Here is a 22746-nt window from a genome sequence, read left to right as displayed (position 1 = left end):
ATTCCCCTCCCTTTTCTTTTCACGCTCTAATTAGCTGTGCAAATTAGGAGAGCACGTTTTCCAAATATAAATGCTGCTCAGCAGTAATAACAATATGCCTCCAGATTTTTTTTGGATTATCCCAAAAGCAGGGTTTAAACTCTCACTATGGAGGTGGCTGTGGTTGAAACACAAGTCTCCCAGCTGCAATGACAACAGACTGGAAACGTTCTCATCCTAATGTTGGGGGATAGACACATTTCAGTATTTTTGGCCTGTGTGTTTGGGAATGTATTATTCCGTAGAGCCAAACTCTTGAACTGTTTTGAGCATTGCTTCTCCAAAATGGCAGTAGTGCCATTCAGTAGCCCAGCTGAATGCTGAGTGTGGCTCTGCTTTACCATTAAACTACAGCAGAACTGGCACTGTGCTATCCTAACATTTGCTATTTTATTAACGGATAACGCTGTGTTTTAAGGCTGACACTTCCAATGCAATACAATGGTTTTGTTTGAAAAAGTAGTTAAAAACTGTATTTTTCTCACTGTAACCAGTTCAAGCAGACTTGCAGCATTCTCCTTTTCCTCTTCTGTTCTTGGTTCTTTTACATTCATCTGTTCCAGCTCATTTTCCTGCTTTAAAATGTTGTCTATATATTCCTGGTGGAACAATGAAAAAGAACAAGAAAGATGCAGATGTTTTCTGTGCAGAGGTGGACTTAAGGGGCACATATATAGAGAAAAGTGTTTGTAGAAGTAATGGATGTATATGCTTCTTAATGTCATAAAGACCCCTCTGTGAATTTGTGTGAACGGGTTACATAGATATCTAAATGTTTGCATGGAGAAACAGTTTTTAAAAAAAACCCAACAGGTCAAAGAGAGGAAGGAGTACTTGCTGAGAAGGTAGCAGGTGAAAGCTTACCAAGGACTAATCAACTCTGAAGACTAGCAAGACTATTGAATCTGCAAGAACTAATATATTAAGGACATCAAGAATCTGCTGAATCTCTGCCAGGCCACTAGCACACATTAGCATCCACAATGAACTGTGTGACTCGGACCACACCAACAGCTATCCAGATGCCCCTGGTGCATCAGTGTGAGCCCCTGCTTCTGAGTAGGCAGGTAGGTTTGGCCTCCGAACTGTTGCACCAGCCAGGCAAGTACGAGTGAGCATGCAAGTGTTTGAGTAAACTATGTGAGTGAATAAAGGAATGTGATGAGTAAATAGCTGGTATTAATAATAATCAATTATATTATTAAGATCAGCTTAATGAATAAAAGGTGTTCTAACAAACATTGTGATCTGTATGTCCCTCCTGTTTGATCTCCTATTAGGGAAAAGGAAATTTACAATATCATAATTGAAAAATTAAGTTCAGAAAAAAATCTGAAGCTCTGTTTTTAGACAGATGTTTACTTTGCCAGAATCACACTAAGTGCTACAGAAAAGAACACTTTTCTTTCCCACACTTCCTTATGCTTTAGAAGATCAGTTGGATGGAAAAAAGGGTCCTTACAGAAGGTTGTCCTAACACACCACTCTGCTAGAAAGCTACATGCAGTGCCGAGCTATATGAATAGACAAGGTTTGCAGAAGGAATCTGTTTCCAGTTCCAGTTCTTTTTCATTCCTTTATACCTCTTAAATCTTAAAGGAGATGGAGAACCGAAGAATACCTTTTTCTTTAGATCTTGATTTAGTTCTGACAAAATGAATATTTGGCTAAAGATTTAAGACACCTCTTTCTGGAAAAATCCATTAATTAAATATTGATATATGAGCAATGAGGATATTTCCATTCCACATTAACGCAATTATTACAAATGTTTTCTCAGTGCCAATAGCTGCAATTCTTCCTTCCCAATGTAACAAACAGTGTTCTTTTTTCTCTAAAAGCCAACAACAGATCTGGTCAATGGAGAGACTTACCTTGGGATTTTGGCGTGGAACTTTTTTTTACAGTGTTGCCTTTGAAATATCAGTATGCAAATTAAAGAATAATTTTTATATATTTATAGACTGTAAAAGGGTAAAATTTAATTCTGATACACTGGCATGTCCCAAACATGCCAGGGCTGAACAGCTGTCAATGTTTTTCTGTTGCAAGCAGTTTTAGTTTTTAACTCTAAAATATCTTCTAAAAGCATCTTCACAATGTGAATTAAATGAATCAATGTTTTATACCAAAACTGAGAACTACAAAGCTGCTGACAAGGATCAACTGCAGAACTTTCAGATTGCATCTCAGAACACTTGCACATGAGGTGTAGCTTGCACCTTGTTATGAACCAGTCACTCATGAAGGATGGACACACACTTTGTCAGCATAGCTATTTGCTAGACATGGATAGAGTGACAGAACTCAGACTTGAACCTGGAAATGTTCTGTACTGATTTATGAAAACAAATACATAACCAAAACTAGAGTGTGTCTCAAGTTGTCACCAAGTTAACTGTAGAATTATGGTGGGTTAGAAATTCTTGTACAACTTTATAGATTTAAGTTTTTAAGGCTTTGTGAAGGAAAACAAACCCTAAGCAAAGTAAAAGCAAAGTAATAGATATCAATATTGACAGAAAGGAAACTATTTGTTAGTGTACTCTCTGCGATGTGTATGGGACTGGATCCCACGTATTTGCACAGAAAACTAGGTTCCACAAGAGATGAGTGAAAACAGTGGAGCTGCTTCAGAAATACACTTTTCTTAGAGTACCTGTCTACTTATGAAACGCTGATTGTTCTTCAAACGTAGCAGAATTTTTGTCTCGGGCATATACCGCAAATTCATGTCACCCAATTTGTCTGTTCTCTATTGCTCACAGGAAGAATGAATAAATGTGATTATACTACCTTAAGGGAAAGCTGCAGCTTTTCTCTTAGTTCATCACTGAGTGGCTCATACTGGAACAGCTGACGGATTTGCAGTTTATTAGGACATTTTCGCACAGGTACTGGCAAGCACGTCTGCTCGTTGGATCCAATGCAGAGACCCCTCCAAATACGTGTTCTGACTGAGGGACTTGTGATCTTCCTCTGAACATAGACAAGAACAAGCAAAAAGAGCAAGAGACTACTTATATTACTGACTAAATGCAGATATCAGCAATGTGTGTCTCAGCTGAAAAGCACATGCTCTCCTTATAGCATCGTATAACTAGACAATAAAGTCAGCAGATTCTTGGATACAATTTATCTATTCTAAAACTTTTTCATCTGGCAAGATGAACTGCCCTTAAAATTGCTGTATTACCTTACTGAGAGTAGAAGCAGCCCAAGGTGACTACGTTTTCCCTGACACAGCCTGCCCCTTGCTTTGCCTGCCCAATAAACCGGACTTAACAATGTCACATTGTTTAGAGCTCCCTTTGCCCCTCTGTTACAAACATCTATTGCTTAAGCAGCAAAAGACAGTTTTGAAACAATTATACCTCAAGAGGAGAAAATGTGTCCCGGGTCCTTGACTGAAGATTTGGAGGAATGATACTCTCTGGTTCTTTCTTCATTACCCAGGGGGAGGCTTCAGCCAAAGGGCGCAGGATAGTAATACTTAAAACACCTGGTTCAAAGACACATTTTGCTAAGAATCAGTTCAAATCCAAAAATTATGGACAAGTGTCTCAAACCTCCAGAAAAATATACTTACCTAAGTATAAAAAACCTTATTATCAAGTGGTAAAACTCCATGTGAAAATGCGATACTCGTGGCTACAGATAGTATCAGATCACCGAGGTGATTATAGCATAGTTGGACAAGTTCAGATTACTCAGACCATGTTTAACAGCAGACTGCCTACGCTACTTGCTTTGAGTCTTGGGTAACAGCTCAGTTGTATAGTGTGTGGAATATCCCGAACAAGGAAGAGCAGACAATTGACCCATCTTTACTGAATACTAATCTCAGAAGTACATCATATTCAGAACATGCATAATTCTTCACTGTATTTTATACTTCACAATCTGATCACTGGATGGATTCCATTAGAGATTATTTATTACCTCTTTTTATTGTTCTGATTAATTTTAATGTTCTTCAAAGTATTTTTTCCAACCCAACCCAAAAAATCTACTTAATCTATTATTATCTACCCCCATAGGTGGCCTTCAAAACGGATATGACCAGTGAGGTACTTTGTCACAATGATACAAAATTATAGAGCCTTGGTGTCAAGGCAAATAGAGCCAGTATCGAGAAAGGCAGAGTATGAAGTCTGGAAAAGCAGATGTGCCACTATTACAAATGACTGCTGGTTGTGAGCAGGTTTTCTTGACTGGGATTTTCACTGGGTATGTATCTTCTCCATCTTCCTGAACTTTCCACCTTCCCTATCTTTTTGTCTCCCTCAGTGCCCTTTCTCTTTTCCTTTTCCTATGGCAAAATTATTTCATTCAGTTTATACAATGGGGAACCGGTCATTATTGTGAACAGAAGCAGTATTTAAAAATGTGCAAAACCTGATAAGAGTAGTAGGTGGGAAAACTGTTCCCCATGCTTATGATATAAATCTTTAAGAAGTATGTCTTAGTACTTTACGGCTTGAAGCAAACTATCCTTATCATCCCCCCATATCCAGGGGAACCATACGTTCCTGTCTTTTTAAAGATGTATTTATTTTCTTAGGATCTACCTGTTACACCACAGTGTATTTTATAGAAACACAGTATCCCCAACTAACTTTACAATGATAACCAATCATTTCAAGATGTAACTTCTTGTATTGCTATTATGAGGTTGGTGGTGCCATGTATTTTTGGCATCCCCTATTTCAGTCATATTTTTCCAGCTTCTTAATAACATATATTTATCCTTTCCAACAGCCAGCCTAAGGGTCAACATCAGAGTATCGTTGTCTTCATTGATAAATAGAGCTATACGATTAATGAAGACTGTGATACATTCAAAGTTTTTCAACGGTAAATACAGAGAATCTATGCATTTGGTAATCGCTTTCCTTCACGTGTCTGAGAGCGGATAAAGATATGCCAGTTGTTTGTTCACTTATCCCTTCACAGTGTCATTCAGTTAATTCTCTGCTTCCCAGAGTTTTCCACAAGCTGCTCCTTCCCCATGCTTCACTGCCAGAAGTGTGGGCGCCTCTCTACATGGGGAAAAACATTTTCAAATTTCCTGTCCAAGTAAGAGTTTTGAAACTTCTGACTCCACCTTTGTAATTATTTCTGTTATTAGTTAGAAAAGAAATAAAATTTTCCTACCTGGACATTCTTGTACAGGATCCTGCAAGACAGCAGCAGCAGGATCACTACAGGCTTCGGCAAGGTATTTGTGTACATCCCTGCTCCGCAGGAGCTCAGTTCCAGAACCATCCGCGTAGATAATGAAGAACCTACACAGCCAGCCACACACATTGGATTGTATTGGGCATAGGAGGCAAGGTGTTGGCAGCAGGGGTCTGCAGAGCGGACTCTGTGAGGAGAGGCCAAGGGCTGCCCTGTGCTGGACACAGATGGTCCCAGCAGGCTCCAAAAGACCCACCGCAGGACACAGCTGAGTCCCTCAGCCAAGATGGTGGCACCTCAGGGAAAGTGTGTGTAAAAAAGGGCAAAATGCCATACAGGCAGTAACAAGTGAGGGAAAAAGTACAAGAAACCGCCCTGCAGACACCAAGGTCGGAGGAGGAGGGGGAAGAGGTGCTCCTGGTGCCAGAGCAGAGATTCTCCTGCAGCCTTTGGAGAGGACCAAGGTGGAAAAGATATCCACACTGCAGCCTGTGGAGGAGACCATGGTGGAGCAGGTATTCCCCTGCAGCCTGTGGACAGGACCACGCCAGTGCAGGCAGATATTTCCTGAGGAACTGCAGCCTGTGGAGAGCTCATGCTGCAGCAGGTTTAACCAAAAGGACTGCAGCCCATGGGAAGGACCCATGATAGAGCAGGGGAAAAGTGTGAGGAGGAAGGAGCAGCAGAGAGGAGCTGTTATGGACGTATCGCAACCTCCCATTCCCTGCGCTGCTGGGGTGGGGAGGAAGTAGAGGGGTCAGGAATGAGGCAGGGATGCTAAGCCTGAGAAAAAGAGGGGACAGGGGAAGGTGTTTTAGTTTTCATCTTTGCTTCTCACCATCCAACTCTATTTTAATCGGCAATAAATTAAATTAATTTTCCCCAAGTTGAGTCTGTTTTGCCTGTGACGGTAATTGGAGAGTGATCTCCCTGTCTTTATTTTGACCCACGACCTTTTGCATCTTATTTTCCCGCCTTGTCCTGTTGAGGAGGGGGAATGAGATCCTGGCCGGGTGGGCATTTGTCAGCTGGCTGAGGTCAACCCACCACACTGATCAAATCCGATGGCTTTCAAATTGCATTCTTTTCCAGATGACAAAAATGAAAAAGTACTGTGATGACATGACAAGAAAATGGAACTCCAAGATGACAACATCAAATGTGCAAATACAGAGTACTGAACAAAGGAAGCGCAAGTCTACAAACCTTGTACAAATAGTGAAGAAAGGAAGTGTAAACCTATGAATCCAGTGCAGTTTACCTGGGGACATGCTCGTCATAAGTGATAGGTTTGTTAACCTCTGGGAGTGCTGATGCTGAACTTCTGTCTTCCTTATTATCAGAACCAATGCTAGGAACACACACAGATGTGCTGCCATCAGCCATGACCTATAATAGAAATCATATAAAATGACTTGAGTTACATGATACATTTAAAACAGTGACTTGCTGCTGAACTGTAATATGACCTAGGCCAGTGAAAGAGACAGAAAAAACATATTTCAGGTTGAGCAACCTGGAATTCACAGGAAAAAGAAATGAAGAAGAAAAATGAAGAAAGAGTGAAAAAAGCAAAACAAACATTTCTAGAAAGACATGCCATATCATAAATGCTAATATCACATGCTGATATTTACTAAATGCTCAAGGATTGTTGGTTGTGAAATGGGGCCATCCATGCATACATTCCATCTTCAACATATATATCTGCAGGCATCAATAGGCAACTTCACACAAAAATAGTCACCTGCTGGTCAAAGCCAGGTAACTGTATACTCAGACAGGTACTGATGTACCTCTGTGAGTTATATATTTATCTACGTATATACACCTATACACACAGATACACACAAATATATACATAATTTTATATATATATCTATACGCTAATATGTTAGTTAATAATTACATAGTACATACATATATACTCATATATAGGAGTATATATAAATATAAATGTGTATATATAAATGCGTATATACGTACAGGTGTGTATGTACATAGGTATATAGGTGAATGTACATATAAATATATACACATCCCTATATACACACATTTATATACATGTTGACATATGAAGAGATATAAATGATACATATATGCATTATATATATTTATCTGTCTACCTATATATACCTGGTGTATATATGTATGTATAAATATATACACATCTCTATACATTGATATATGAAGAGATATAGATTGATATAGATACAGATTATATATTTATATCTATCTACCTATATATACACCTATAGATATATATAGGTATATATGTATAGAGGGGTTCCTTTTTAGGCATTTATTAACTTTAAAAATATGGTCTCAGATAATCTTATGATAATATTGAGCGAATTTCTACAGTATTTTCTTCTTGTGATTATTAATTTATGTGCCATTAACATATGCACACAAGGTATAATAATGCATCTAATTCTTAGTGTAGTCAGTTGAAGGACAGATGCCTTTGGAAGACACAGTTTAAACCAGAGTGATTCAAAGGGCAGTCCATGAACTGAATCTGACACACCCAGCCCATGCCCATTTTGCTGTAGTCTTAGGTGTGACTAGGACAGAGGAAGAACCAATCCTATTACACCTGTACCTGGTTGCCATCCCTACCGACCATTAATCTCACCTTTCTTACTACCCGCCTCCCCATAACCCCTGTGATCACTGCTCCCACAATACCTTCAACTGTCCCACAGCCTCCTCAACCTCCTTCCTTTGTTCCCTAAGTATCAGCTGAGAAAAAGCAGGATGTCCTGATGCTGATGCCAAGCAACTTCTGTGCTGCTTTGAATTACACTGACTTTGTAGGAACTTGACATCTTTGAAATTTCTACCCCTCTGTTGATTAGTTCAAAATTTGTTAGGGAGAGATTGACAGATAGCATAGATTTACATAAGCACTGCTTCTTCAGCCTAGGAAACCAGTTTAAAAACTGTATTATAATGCTTATGTCCAGCAGAACCTCAGTGCTTTTCACAGGAATCTGGGAAACTGGTAATGATTACAATTGCAACAATAGAAAGTATACTCTCTAAGGATGTCACATTTAGAATTAGAATCTTTAATTAGAACCTTTAATTAGAAAATGGTATGTAGGTCAGACACTTAGATGATGTTTCCTGAACTCAAAATTAAGTACTAACCCAGCTCAAAAATATCTCTTAGGTGTGAAAGGATCACAGCACAATCAGTATGACTTTAAAGACTCAATCATTCCTTTTACAACAATATTTGCCTTACCAGGCAGATTAGGGTGTTTCTATGGACCTTCTGAAAAGCCAATATCCTCTCTCATTTTTAATGCTCATTTGCAGAGATGATTTTTTGCTATAAGACAAGTCATGCTAATTAAGGTAACTTTACAGGTGAGGTAAACTGTAGACCATGTGTTTTATTTCAATCTCTCTAAAAAGTGGGAAATAACAAAAAATGGAAACCCATCACATCCTCAAGAACATTTCAGAGACCTGATTCAGGAGCTGTTCCTTCTGGCTAGCTAGGCTACTTTAAGAATAAGTACTACAAGGCTACAAGCTGACTTTGAGAGATGTTTATAAGATAAAATTACTTAAAATGCAGAAACTTGTTTCCTCCCATGTATTTTACCTTGAAAAGATTTCCTTCAGGATCCATCATCTCACAAATAGTGCTGGACGTGTGTTTCATAATGTATCTCCCTGCTTGTTTCTCTTCTTTCTTGCTGATGAAATTGTGAACTTCATGGGTATAAACTGCTGAGCAATCTTCATCAATGAAAAGAGAGCCTGTCTTGATGGGTAAAACCTATTACAGTAAGAAGGGAAGAGGTTCAGTCCTGAAAGATGAAATCTTCAGTTTAGAGGTACCATGAAAATGAAGAACAGATGCAAATCAAGAGGAGAGCTCTCAGACCTTTACTACTGAATCATCCAGTTTTGAGGGACTAGAGCGAGAGAAAGAAGGAAGATGAGGTCCAGGAGTTAGGCTGATGTTAGCCTCTGTAATATTTTCTTTAGCTTCAGGAAATTTAAGCTTGTGATTTAAATATACTATACAGTTGTGAGGAAATACCACAGAATATCTCAAGTTGGAAAGGACCTGAAAGGATCATCAAGTCCCACTCCCTGCTCCTCACAGGACTACCTAAAACTAAACCATATGACTAAGAGCATCGTCCAGATGCTCCTTGACACTCCCCTGGGCAGCCTGTTCCAGTGATGGACCACCCTCTCAGTGAAGAATCTTTTCCGAATGTCCAGTGTGAACTTCCCTGACACAGCTTCATTCCATTTCCTTGTGTCCGATCACTGGTCACCAGAGAGAGGAGATCAGCATGTCCCCCTCCACTGCCCACCTTGAGGAAGTTGTAGACTGCGATGAGGTCACCCCTCAGCCTTCTCTTCTCCGAGCTGAACCAACCAAGTCACCTCAGCTGCTCCTTGTAAGTCTTGCCCTCAAGACCTTTCACCATCTTGGTCGCCCTCCTCTGGACACACTCCAATAGTTTGATGTCCTTCTTATATTGAGGTGCCCAAAACTGCACATGGTACTTGAGGTGGGGCCACACCAGTGCAGTGCAGAGTGGGACAATCACCTCTCCTCAACCAGCTAGCTATGCTGTGCTTGATGCACCCCACGACATGGTTGGCCCTTTTTGCCACCAGGGCACACTGTTGATTCACATTCAACTTGCCATCCACCCAAACCCCCACATCTCTTTCTGCAGGGCTGCTCTCCAACCTCTTGTCCCCCAGTTTGTATGTATAACCAGGATTACCCTGTCCCAGGTGGAGAATCTGGCACTTGCTCTTGTTAAATTTCATACAGTCGGTGATTGCCCAGCTCTCTAGTCTATCCATATCTCCCTGTAAGGCCTCTCTACCCTCAAGGGAGTCCACAGCTCCTCCTAGTTTAGTATCATCGTCAAACTTACTTAATGTACATTCAATTCCTGCGTCCAGATAATTTATAAAAATATTCAAGAGCACTGGCCCTAAAATTGAGCCCTGGGGAACCCCACTGGTGACTGGCTGGCAGCCTGATTGTCTAGCTGTATGCTGGACATTTTGTCCAGAAGGATACTGTGAGAGACAGTATTGAAAGCTTTGCTAAAACTAAAAAACCCCACATATACTGGCTTCCCTTCGTCAGCTAGATGGGTGACATTGTCATAAAAGGAAATTAAGTTAGTTAAGCAGGACTTTCTCCTCATGAACCCGTGCTGACTATGACCAATGACTGTATTGTCTCTCAAGTATTTTTCAATAACTCCCAGAATAATCTTCTCCATAATTTTACCAGGCACTGAAATGAGACTGACAGGCCTGTAATTACCAGGGTCTTCCTTCTTACCCTTTTTGAAAACTGGGTCATTTTCCAGCTTCCAGTCGACTGGGACCTCTAATATCTAAATAATAGCAGAATATAAAAGAGATGGAATCATAGGATTTGTGAAGGCTATAGAGGAGTCAAGGTGAGAGATACTGATGGCAGGGAACTTGGAACACAAAGGTACATTTCACTGTCACAAACTAAAAATAATTCCCACCTGATATGTTCCCTGTGGCTTTGCTATAATAGATGTCCCATCTCCAAAGATGGTACAACAGGTACCGTCCTCACAATTTGTTATAACAGTAGCAAACTCAGGATTCTCTACTTGCATACATTTCACCTTCCTTGTGATGGCTTCCGAGAGTTCATCTAAGAATTAATACAGAACAACTAGACAGGAGCACATGAACCATGGAAAAGTCTTAGGATTCAATTTGCTTTTTCTCTCATAAGGCTGGACCTTTATCTCCTTAGTAAAAGACCCTCAGACTTCATAACATTCTTTATCACATAATTTTATGTTAGGTAAACAATACGCAACCTTCAAATTTTTGGACTGTGCACTGAATATAGGAAAGTCCAACAGTAAAAAATGTCTGTAACCATCTGTAACTCAGGAGAGTAACTCTCTAATTTATCAAGTACGGTACTAACTGTAATGATCTGGATATTTGTAACATACAAGTTGGACCACTGAAATTTTTTATGCCTGTGATACAAGCTCTAAGATGTGAAGAAATTCCTTTTTGCAGCAGGAGTCAGGGAAAACAAATCAAACTGGTATGTTAATCTGGCCATTGCCTTCCCATTGAATAGACAGACCAGTTCAAGGTCATTGGTTTGATTTTTAAAATCCCGCAGGGAGGTGTTCCACAACCAGAACTTTCTACTGTGTTTAAACACAACAGTCCTGACACCCACACAGTAAATATACACTTCATGTTAATTACAGAACTTATCCAGCAACTGAACTAAGCATACAGAACATACTGCCAGCCAGAAGAAGCACAGATGACCGTTAGCCCCACTTGTTTCAGGCGAATGTAGTTTCACTTCTACTAGGTGTGGCATTTTCCACAGCCACATTCAATCAAATTTTGAATACCTCCGAGGCTGGTGAGTCCATGGCCTCTCTGGGGAATATGAGGATGCCCTGGTCCTTATCCATCTATTCAGTTAAGACTCAAATGAGCTTGCTTGTTGTATCAGGGTACGTGGAGCGCGGGCAATGAACATATTAGAACTCAGGCACTGTGGTCTCATGGTGAAGGTGGGTCATGTAAGTATATACACGGACAGAAGGAAATTTTCTTGTTTGCTACAATGTAATTTTTGCACTGAATACTGATGAAAAAAAGACCAAGCAGACAAACTAAGCCTAGACTGCGCTAGTGGATTTGTTATCCAGGCTATTGGTATGAGCCTTCTTTAGTGCATTTTGACAATTATCTGCTTCACAAGATATAGCAGAGATAAGTGCTCCCCTTTTGATTTTACCTGTTTCCTCACTATTGTCCGGTACAAAACGTTCTTTACAGTTTTGATAAAAAGTCATGATCCTAGTACCATCAGCATGATCTACTACTCTGCTCCCATCCAGCTTCTCAACAATTATCACTTCATCGTCTCGTACAGTCATAACCTGAAAGAATGAAGGAATACTCATTTATATTAGCTCTGTGATACTTGTAACAGCAACAACAGTAAAACAAGGCATTGTGTACTGAAACTCCAATGAAACTAGACTACTGCAACTTTTTCTACTTCAAAGACCAAGGACTCGCGTTTTCTTCAAAATCTAAAGCTTTTGTATTAGTAACAGTGCAATAACACAACCTGTAGGATATATGTTCAAAGAACAAATCCTACAACTTATATGATGGCAGCCCTGTCTCTCAGCTTAGTAGACAGTGCTATAACAACACAAAAATAGTAATACCGTTCCATCAGCTGGGTCAGTTGCCTGATAGATTAAGAGTGGCTTCAGATCCATCCTTTTTGCTCCCTCAGTGCCCACTCGAATGCCTGATGGAGTTGTTGTTATCCAGGTTCCTGCCTGGCTCTCCTTAGGTTGCTCAGAATTAACCAGACCCTGCACAGTATTTTCAAATAACTCGTCCTTGTTTGGGTGTGATATACTGTTTCTGTCACTGCCTTTTCCTGCAGAAACAAAAATTTGTGTATCAGACTTGGTATTCTCTAAGGCAAAATACAAAATCAATAAAGTGAAGAGTTTCTGTGAGTATTGTTTTTGATAGAATTGAAAGAAGAACTATTTATCAGGCTGGAGGAAAATTACAGGTGCTGTTACTCAAAGGTGTGCCCTTGAACTAATCTTATTTAATGTGTTCATTAGCATGACCAGCAGGTCGAGGGAGGTGATTCTGCCCCTCTACTCTGCTCTGGTGAGACCCCACCTGGAGTACTGTGTCCAGCTCTGGAGCCCTCAGCATAAGAAAGACACAGACTGTTGGAGCAGGTCCAGAAGAGGGCCACGAAAACCATCAGGGGGATGGAACACCTCTCCTGTGAAGAAAGGCTGAGAGAGTTGGGGTTGTTCAGCCTAGAGAAGAGAAGGCTTCGGGGAGACCTTATTGCAGCCTATCAGTACTTAAAGGGGGCTTATAAAAAAGATGGCGGCAAACTTTTTAGCAGGGCCTGTTGCAACAGGACAAGGGGGAATGGCTTTAAACTAAAGGGGGGTAGATTTAGACTAGATGTAAGGAAGACATTTTTTACGCTGAGGGTGGTGAAACAGTGGCCCAGGTTGCCCAGAGAGGTGGTGGATGCCCCATCCCTGGAAACATTCAAGGTCAGGTTGGACGGGGCTCTGAGCAAGTTGATCTAGTTGAAGATGACCCTGCCCATGGCAGGGGGGTTGGATTAGATGACCTTTAGAGGTCCCTCCACCCCAAACTATTCTATGACTCTATGATTCTATTAATGACACAGAAAAAGTAAACAGGATGCTAATGACATCTGATTATGACATGACTTTGGAAGGCTATCAATGCAGAAGAAAATCTGAATGGATTACAGAAAAAAAAAGCATCCAAAACTGCCCCATGAACTTGAAGATTAAAGTAATAGGAATTTGATACAGCCTATTAAAATGAAATTTAATGCAAAAAGGAATAAAAATAAATTACGCTTCAGACAAGTTTGCAACAGTAGAAGAAAAGAAAGACCTGGAGGTATCATCCATACAGAATGACTACAAGTTATCAGTGTGAAAATATGGTGACAAGAAAGGCAAACACAAGCCTATGGTGCATCAGAATAAAAGCAATGGAGATTCCATTGTGAAAGGCAATGTAGAGATCTTATTAAGAATGTGATAGAGAACGCTGGTCTCCCATATTCAAGAAAAGGAACTTAGACTAAGTGTATGCAAAAGACAACAGCATAGTCCAGAGAAGAGTCTAAAAGGCTTATAGCATATACATCCTAGAAAAAAAAAAATTTAAACTTTTCACTATAAATTTGTCAAGACTAAGCAGTGGAGAGGAAAGGTGGGGCGAAAAAGTGATGATAAATAAAGGATAAGGAATAAAGGATATACACTGGCCACAGATACTGAGACTGAAAATTAGAAGATGGTTTGTCAGGGAAGTTCTCAAACATCCTTCCAGTTATCCTAAGGAATATCCTAAGAACAAGAACTGGACTTGATGACTTGAAAGTCTCCTTTTTGAGAGACTTTTCTCTTTGGCAGCAATTTTTATTCACATACTTACAATAGATTATGCATTAATATTATGACAGATCATAGTTATTCTTTGCACTAAGTAGCACTGACAGTGATCTCAGACTACACTGAGTTATGAAGTAAACTTTTACTTGGTTCTTTCTGAGCCAAACTAAATGATGTAAGAATGGTTATATTGGGACAGATCACAAGTCCATACAACCAATTAATAATGACCAATAGTAGGTGCCTTGGAATACATAAAATGAGAAAGAAAAATATAGTAAGTCCTCTGCGAGAGAAACATTTCTCAATACCAAGACTAAAAACTGTGTAACTCATAAATAAGGATTTGACACTATTGTAGTTACAAGGATTTCTTTTAAAATACTTTGTGTTGAATCACTCTGCTACCGATGTAGTTCTTACACACCCTTTTACTTATTAGAGTCCTAGCATGTTAGAAGAAAAAGAAATCTGGAGTAGGAGAGAAATGATTTGATATGAAGGTAACAAATTAGCATTGTGCAGCAGCTGAGTACAGATAAAATTGCATTTTCACACTGGCAGAATTTTCAGACTAAAGAAATATGCCCTTTATTAAGTATCATCAGCCCTGCTAACTTTAAATCTGTCCAAAACACTGGAAATGCTACCTTTCTTAGCGCTGGTCTCAGGTGAAGGCTCCGATTCTGGTAACGGTTGCATATTATCTGGAATTGTAGGTGGTGGTAAGACAGGGCCAGAATCAGGACTCCTACTCACTGTGCCATCAGCAAACAGAATCTACAGCAATCAAGGACATACTAGGGGTTAAAATCACTTCAAACACCAATACAAAGTCTCAAAAGAATGAGTCGCAAATGCAGTAGTCACTAGAATATTGTGGGTGATGGAGGGGAAAAAAGTAAAAGACTCTCAGAATGAATACAAGAAATAAAGAAGCTATCTCAAAAAGAAAGGACTTCTAATTGCTGCAGTTCACGTATGTAATTAATGGGGACTCTAGTAACAAATAGGCATTATAAAAGTAAACAGTAAAGATTATTCTTTGACTATTTAAGTCATCAAAGGTTGATGACTTCTTTTGTAGCAGCTGTAACACATCTGTATCACCATATTGATCTGTATTAAGGTACTCCACATATTTAGGACCGCTGTTAACTTTTTAGCCATCAAGACAGCTAAGAAAAAGAAATCATAGTTATTTATCTTATTATAGCTGGTTTCTGAGATCTATTGTCCATTACACTCAACTCTTCATTTGCATGTTCCCTGTGTAGTAGGGAACAATTGTCCCTGAATTCATTTACAAACACAGTACAAATGTTCTAGGGAGAACACGGTACAAAGTGGAAAACAAATGGACAACATACAGAAACATCTCAAGATGTTACTGTAAGGTAATTCACTATTTCTTCTCTTTTGAATGCTTATCTATATGCAATACATTCTTGATGAGTCACAAACTTTAATATAAAGAAGGACGCACTCATAAACTGCTTATACAAAGACTATGGTACAATTATGCTAGGCACATAAGATCTATATTCTTCTGTCAGGAGACAGTATGTTGAGAATATATAGACATACAGCAGCTAGCTTTTTGCATACTTCTGAAATGGATATGTTCCTCAGAAATCCTGGCTAAACGGTTTAAGAGCTAATGTAATGAATGAATGAATGAATGTAAAGTACTTGTACTAGGAGTTGTGGTCTACTTAGAAAAAAAACTTGAGGAAATAAGGAATTATTTTGACAGTTTCTGAGTCAAAACAGATGACTCCTCTTTTCATCTGTTCGCTAACTACACATAGAGTCTTAGACTTCAAAAAGACAGTTGCTTGTAGATTGATTACAATATCTGCAAAGACGGTATCTAGCCTATAGCACCTAAAAGGTACCAGAATTATGGGCAACCTAAATACATGTAAACAAAGAAGGTACTTAGGAATATAAAGTCTTTCTGATGAAAATTTAGGATACCTAAAGGTGCCTGCAGGGACTGAAAAATAGTTCAGGTCTTTTCTGGATCCCATATGACTGTTTAGATGACTGAAAAAATATATGGATGCTTTTGTGTTGCCAAAAACACCCAAAGCCCAACTAATCCACACTTCAGATGTTTAAGTCCAGGAATGTAGTACTCAAAACCATATTCAGCTATTTCCTAATCCCAAAGTTGCCTAAAATCTTCACATGCCTAAAATTTTCATCATTAAAGCTCCCTATGCGCCTTCAGCTCTGATTCTGAACAAAGCCAAGAGCATTTTAGTCTTGACATGGCTGCGTAACTCAGTCGTTACTTAACTCCTTCATCTACAAACTGGACATTTCGCTATCTCAGTTGACAAGCACAAATTCAAGGGTAATCACACACGCAGGCTGCTTTCAATGAATTCTACTAAACATACCTGGGTAGATCCATCCATCATGTACTTTATGACGGTTCCTTGACTGGTGATGACTCTTGACACCTCTTGTTCTGTTTGCCTTGCCACAGATGTATATAGATGAGAGTTCTTTACCTTTTGGGGATAACTCTGCCTAACCAGAATTTGCAGAGTAGGCTGCTTGGCCTGTTCTCTTTTGGTGTCTTTGTGCTTTATGTCACCTTCTGTAACCTCATGTTCCTTCTCTCCACTTTTCATAACCTCTTCCTCCTTTGCTTCATTTGCTTCAGTCTCACCTTTCTCAACCTTCTCTGCCTTGGCTTCATCTGCTTTGGCCCCACTTTTCTTTACCACCTCTTTCTCAGCTTCAGCTGTAGTGGCTTCACCTTTCAAATCTAAAAACAAATTCTGAATTACTTAATACTGTGTAGCACACATTCAAGCAGTGCTAAACACCCAGCATCATGGTGTCTACAGAAGGTATGCAACTTTACATGAGTAAGACTAACCCTCCTTAGCTTCCTCTGTAATCCACAGAGTAAGGGACAGACTCTGTTTTTCAGAGAACAATTCAAAGCAGTCATCTACTCAGAAACTCTGCATCCTCCTGTGGAAGTGTATGTCTTTCCAAATGAAAACGAGGGAAATTTGAAGATGGATCTATTACAGATTCTGAATTTTTGGAAGACTGACATCAGGTGAGAAGAATTTCCTAATTGCCCATAAAGGTGAAAAAAGTTATAGAATCACAGAATCATAGAATAGTTTGGGTTGGAAGGGACCTCTAAAGGTCATCTAATCCAACCCCCCTGCCATGGGCAGGGACATCTTCAACAAGATCAACTTGCTCAGAGCCCCGTCCAACCTGACCTTGAATGTTTCCAGGCATGGGGCATTCACTACCTCTCTGGGCAACCTGGGCCAGTGTTTCACCACCCTCAGCGTAAAAAATGTCTTCCTTCTATCTAGTCTAAATCTACCCCCCTTTAGTTTAAAGCCATTCCCCCTTGTCCTGTTGCAACAGGCCCTGCTAAAAAGTTTGCCGCCATCTTTTTTATAAGCCCCCTTTAAGTACTGATAGGCTGCAATAAGGTCTCCCCGAAGCCTTCTCTTCTCTAGGCTGAACAACCCCAACTCTCTCAGCCTTTCTTTATAGGAGAGGTGTTCCATCCCCCTGATCGTTTTCGTGGCCCTCTTCTGGACCTGCTCCAACAGTCTGTGTCTTTCTTATGCTGAGGGCTCCAGAGCTGGACACAGTTACTGAGTTTCACCAAGTTTGAGTTTGTATAGAAACTGAAGTTAGATATTTTGTCTACTTGAACAAATAAGGTTTTTAGATTAAATTATGGCAGTATGTGAATGTGCTAGTGAGTATAATTGTGGTAGTTGTGTCAAGAGACTACATCTATGCGTCCGTGATTGCTCTGTTCACCTCAACTATTCAGCATTTCAACTCATGCTCCTTGCCAAAAAACTATGTATGTTTGAAAACCCTCTGCACCCTCTTTACTTCATACCAGATTGATCAGAGCACATTTACCCTAAACTGGCAAAATGTGCCAAGCTGGCTGCATCCGCAGGGGCATTACTAGCAAAGACAGAGATGTGATCATCCCACTCTACTCAATGCTTGTCAGGCTGCACCTGGAGTACTGTGTCCAATTCTGGTCCCCACAATTCAAGAAAGATGGGGACAGACTGGAGAGGGTCCAAAGGAGGGCCACAGAGGTGATCAAAGGGCTGGAGAATCTGTCTATGAGGAGAGCCTGAAGGAGTTAGGTCTCTTCTCCCTGGAGAAGGCTCAGGGGGCACCTCATCACAGTGTTCCAGTACTTAAAGGGCAGCTACAAAGAGGACAGAGGCTGTCTCTTCACAAGGAGCCATATGGAGAAGACAATGGACAATGGGTACAAGTTGCACCAGGAGAGGTTTCATCTCAATATAAGAAAATTTTTTTTCAGTGAGAACAATCACTCACTGGAACAACCTGCCCAGGGATGTGGTAGAGACCCCATTGCTGTAGGTTTTCAAGATGCAATTGGACAGGGTGCTAGATAATCTCATCTAGGCTCACTTTTCCACAAAAGATTGGACCAGATGATCTTTTGAGGTCCCTTCCAACCTGGGCTGTTCTATGATTTTGATATTAAAAGGAAAGAGATGTCCGAGAAGAAAATTGAGGGAAGCTTTTACTAGCAATTGAGGTCTATGTGGCTGGGGGAAAAAAAAAAATCAAGACATTCCCCTCTCACATTATTATAAATTTGTGCTGGATCCTTGTGCACCATACTACATTTATTAATGCTATCTAATACAAATTTCTTATTTTTTATTAATTCGTATACACTGGACTTAACCACTTAGCTGGTTTCTAAGAGGCATGTTGTTTCATCAGTTGCCAGGAAGACAAATGATTCTGCTGTTTTTTATGCAACAGCTCATGCACAGGGTGTGTTGGAATTACTGCTGGCATGTACTTGGTGTGTGTGATAAATCTGGTTTATTCCTGGATATGGGCACCTCTGCAGTTGTGCTGATCTATTTTCACATACTCAATAGTTCCAGTACAGCCTGGGCTGGACAGATTTGCTGCACATAGGCTTTAAATGACATCTGTAGGTAGCTGTTTTTAAAACTGACCAGATGACAACAGCAAAATTCACATTTGTCTGCTTCAAAATGTAATGGTGTGACTACAAAAATCCAAGATTTACTACAGTTTACAGTATGCAAAGATGAACCTTGTGCTGGTTTTCAAAAACACTAGGAAATGGAATCATTGCAGAAAGACGTCACGCACAGAAAGTTAGAAGTACCTATATAGCCTATGGGTCTTCAAAAGGAAATTCAACGATAAGGGCAGAAAGGCTAATGACCAACTTCTCTATGTACTGAATGGCATAAACCAAAGGTCTTATGTGAAGTAATTCCTGCTTGAAACTGATCATATCTTTTAGAAAAGCAGCAAAACCTGACTGTAAAATATCCAGTAGCAGTGAGTCCATCACAGCCTGGGTTAGTTTTGTTAATCATTCTTACCATTAAAAAATGAGTATAACTTAAATCTAGTATAAAGTACTACTTTTCAGTTTCAAGCCCCTGAAATTTGTAATACCTCTGTATGCTGTGTTTATAAACTCTCTGTTTACAAACTAACACCAAAATTCTGTTTCCTTTGTACTTCCAGACTGGCACCAGCGACTCCTTTGACGTTTTCTTCGGTAATTAAATTGAGTCCTCTGGTGACATAACTCACTATAAGATACATCTTCAATGCTTTAATCATTATTGTCACTCTTCCCTGAATCTTTCAAAATTGCAACATCTTGTCTTGTGGACTTAAGAACAGTACATACAATTCCAAAGGAGGTGCAGATATAGTAACATAACAATCTTCCTGTTATCAGTCAAGATTTCTCGATATATATGCATTTATGAATTGGATTTGCTCATTTTTCTTTAGTATTTCAATATACATGCATATTCAACGGATTATCCAACATGGCTCCCAAGTGCTTTTTAGGGTTGCTGCTTCCCCGCCCCCAAGCTGTTACATCCAACAACCTGTAATTCTAGATTTTACATTTGTTTGAATTAAAACACATTATTTACGTTGCAAATACTATTAAATAGACATTATGACAGACTTAGCAATCTGAGATGTTAAAAAAATTCATATTGTTACATCTAAATCCATCAAGGCGGAAATAATTTTCTTCTGTAATTTTAACTTCTTTTAAATTTCCTTACTTTGCATTGGCTCAGAAAACTAACCTCCAAAACTTTCACCAAGAAAAGTTAATACTAGTCCATTGGGACAGGAGACATTCAAACTTGGGAAAGCAAGAGCATTTGACATCACTTGTGTTTGGGAAGCTGATTCTTCCATTTCCATCTACAGAATGAAATATGAATTAGTTTTATTCTACATTTTTAAAAGAATAAAGAAAAAAATTATACTACAGATTTCAGTTGTAACAAAACATTTAAAAAATAGTGCTTTCTACCACTCATTTTTAACATTTTGAGAGTTTATGGATTCTGAAGTGGAAACATTAGCTTATTTTCTTTGATTATGCTATCTTCTTTCATTCCTCTTTATTAACCCTTGAAGAACAACTCTTCCTAACTTTATTCATTGCTATCTTGTGCACAGTGTCAAGATGAGATGCCAATAAATGGATAGTGTGAAGCAGAACAGCGTGAAATAATTCTTGAAGTTGCACATCAGTTATTTTGCCTATAATCATTAAAAGACCACAAAAGATAAGCAAAGCTATACTTCCAGCCTGCTGGAAATACAGCACTGACTTGAGAAAAGGGATAGGAAGGAATGTTTGGCAGTCAAAATGTGTAATTCTCTTTGCACTGCTCTGTAGTGGAAACTATTCTAATGTCTAGAAAAGATGAGGTTTACCTAAGTCTGAAGACCCTGGAACATCTGGAAAAAATACAACAATGGACCCTTTGATGTCATCCCCCAGAAAACCTATGTGACAATGAACTACACTATGCCAGTAGTCATAAGACGAAAACAGTTTTGGGTTGCAGACAGAGGTAACAGAGAGAACTTATCCTGGCATTGACCCGTATTCTTGATTTTTAGGAATAGAAATACAGGGAAAAATTGGCAGATGTTTTGCCACCTGTTTTTCAGCATAAAGGATGCTGTACATTTTATGGTTACTTTACACAGTATTACTGGGTAATTAAGGCTATCCTCAGTATCCTAAGATCGTAGTCACAGGATCATGGAGTAGAAGCCGGGGTATAGGGTAGAATAGGGTAGAAGTAACCCTCAGTTGTCATCTACTTCTTCCTGTCTAACGGTAAAAAAAAAAAAAAAAAAAAATCAAGTATGTCTATATTGTTAGAGAAAACTTTTAATGTAACCTATTCTAAAAACTTCCAGGACTGGAGGTTTCCCGGCTATCTGTTCCAGTGCTTTACCTTGACTAACCTTACTGACATTTTCCTATTGGTTAGCCTGAATCTCTCTTGCAAAAAATTTGTTTATTTCTGATTATTTCTTCTAATTATATGGGTAGCATAAGAGATGACACTGTCCCTTTAGGTCTTTACAGAAGGCTATTCTGTCTCTCAACTCAAGATCAAAGAAACCCAAACCAAGCCTTTTAATCTTTCTCCACCAGTCAAGTTTTCTAGACCTCTGACCTTTCTTGGTGCTTTCCTTAGAACTCTGCAGTGTGGCCCACATTTTTCTTGCAGCGCAGCATCCATAACTGGACACAATACTTCAACTGAGGCCCTACCAGCCGTGAATGGAAAATAACTTCACATATTTAGCAGGCTATACTCCTGTTTATTCACCTCAATGTGGTCTTTGCCCTTCTCACAGCAAGATGGCATTGTTGACTTATGTATAACTTGTGACCCATTGCAACTCTCAGACCTTTCTCTGTAGAACTGTTATTGGTAGAACTGTTACTCATTCTGTTTTATGTATAGCTTGTGATCCATTGCAACTCTCAGACCTTTCTCTATAGAACTATTATTGATAGAACTGTTACTCATTCTGTACATATATATTGATTATTTATATGTAACTGTAGAATCTAGCATTTATTCTTACTGAATTGAATCCTATTTTCCAGACCATGTCCATGTGAATTTGTCAAGTTCGCTTTGGATTTTAATCCTTTCCTCCAAAATGCTTGCAGACTCACACAGCTGAGTGCTGTATGCACTAATACAGATACTCTCTTTCAGAGTTTTTATTAAAACACCAAAAATGGACTGAAGACATTCTAAATTAAATAGTAAAAAGCCTTTTGGAAGAAGAGGAGGAACTTAGATGTCCTCCTGACAGAATTTTAATGGTAGGGAAATTTGTTTGTTTAGGGTTCGTTTGTACCACGCAATTGCTGTATGTTATGCTGAGTGCTGTTTGGCAACTCCCTACACCACTTTCGAAGCTCATGCTCTTTAAACACCTAGCTAAACTGGTTGAAATTAGGTCAGCAGGACTTTTTGTGGATACAGACAGAATCCATGTTGAAACAAAAGCCACAGCATTACTTCATCCACTAGATACCATGGAAGCAGCATAGCTATCTTGTGTTAGAGAGTCGTCCAAGGCTATTCCTGCAGCTCTCAGT

The 22746-nt window shown here is 39.4% G+C and overlaps 1 protein-coding gene across 1 annotated transcript in view; it reads right to left on the bottom strand.

The window, feature by feature from the left end:
* Positions 1 to 22746, bottom strand: part of SPAG17 (sperm associated antigen 17) — a 309464-nt gene that overhangs the window by 25544 nt on the left and 261174 nt on the right. The window contains exons 24-35 of the mRNA XM_009330177.1: positions 20402 to 20522; positions 16649 to 17022; positions 14891 to 15020; positions 12486 to 12706; positions 12044 to 12188; positions 10761 to 10915; positions 8840 to 9016; positions 6482 to 6609; positions 5197 to 5327; positions 3414 to 3541; positions 2836 to 3018; positions 525 to 638 (exon numbers count right to left, since the gene is read on the bottom strand). Of these exons, the coding sequence (XP_009328452.1) occupies positions 525 to 638; positions 2836 to 3018; positions 3414 to 3541; positions 5197 to 5327; positions 6482 to 6609; positions 8840 to 9016; positions 10761 to 10915; positions 12044 to 12188; positions 12486 to 12706; positions 14891 to 15020; positions 16649 to 17022; positions 20402 to 20522 (2007 nt within the window). The remainder of the gene's footprint in view (positions 1 to 524; positions 639 to 2835; positions 3019 to 3413; positions 3542 to 5196; positions 5328 to 6481; positions 6610 to 8839; positions 9017 to 10760; positions 10916 to 12043; positions 12189 to 12485; positions 12707 to 14890; positions 15021 to 16648; positions 17023 to 20401; positions 20523 to 22746) is intronic.

This window comes from Pygoscelis adeliae, unplaced genomic scaffold (assembly GCF_000699105.1).
Source record: "Pygoscelis adeliae isolate BGI_AS28 unplaced genomic scaffold, ASM69910v1 Scaffold120, whole genome shotgun sequence".
Taxonomy (NCBI): domain Eukaryota; kingdom Metazoa; phylum Chordata; class Aves; order Sphenisciformes; family Spheniscidae; genus Pygoscelis; species Pygoscelis adeliae.
The sequence above is the reverse complement of the archived record's forward strand: the minus strand, read 5'-3'. Positions and strand labels throughout refer to the sequence as shown.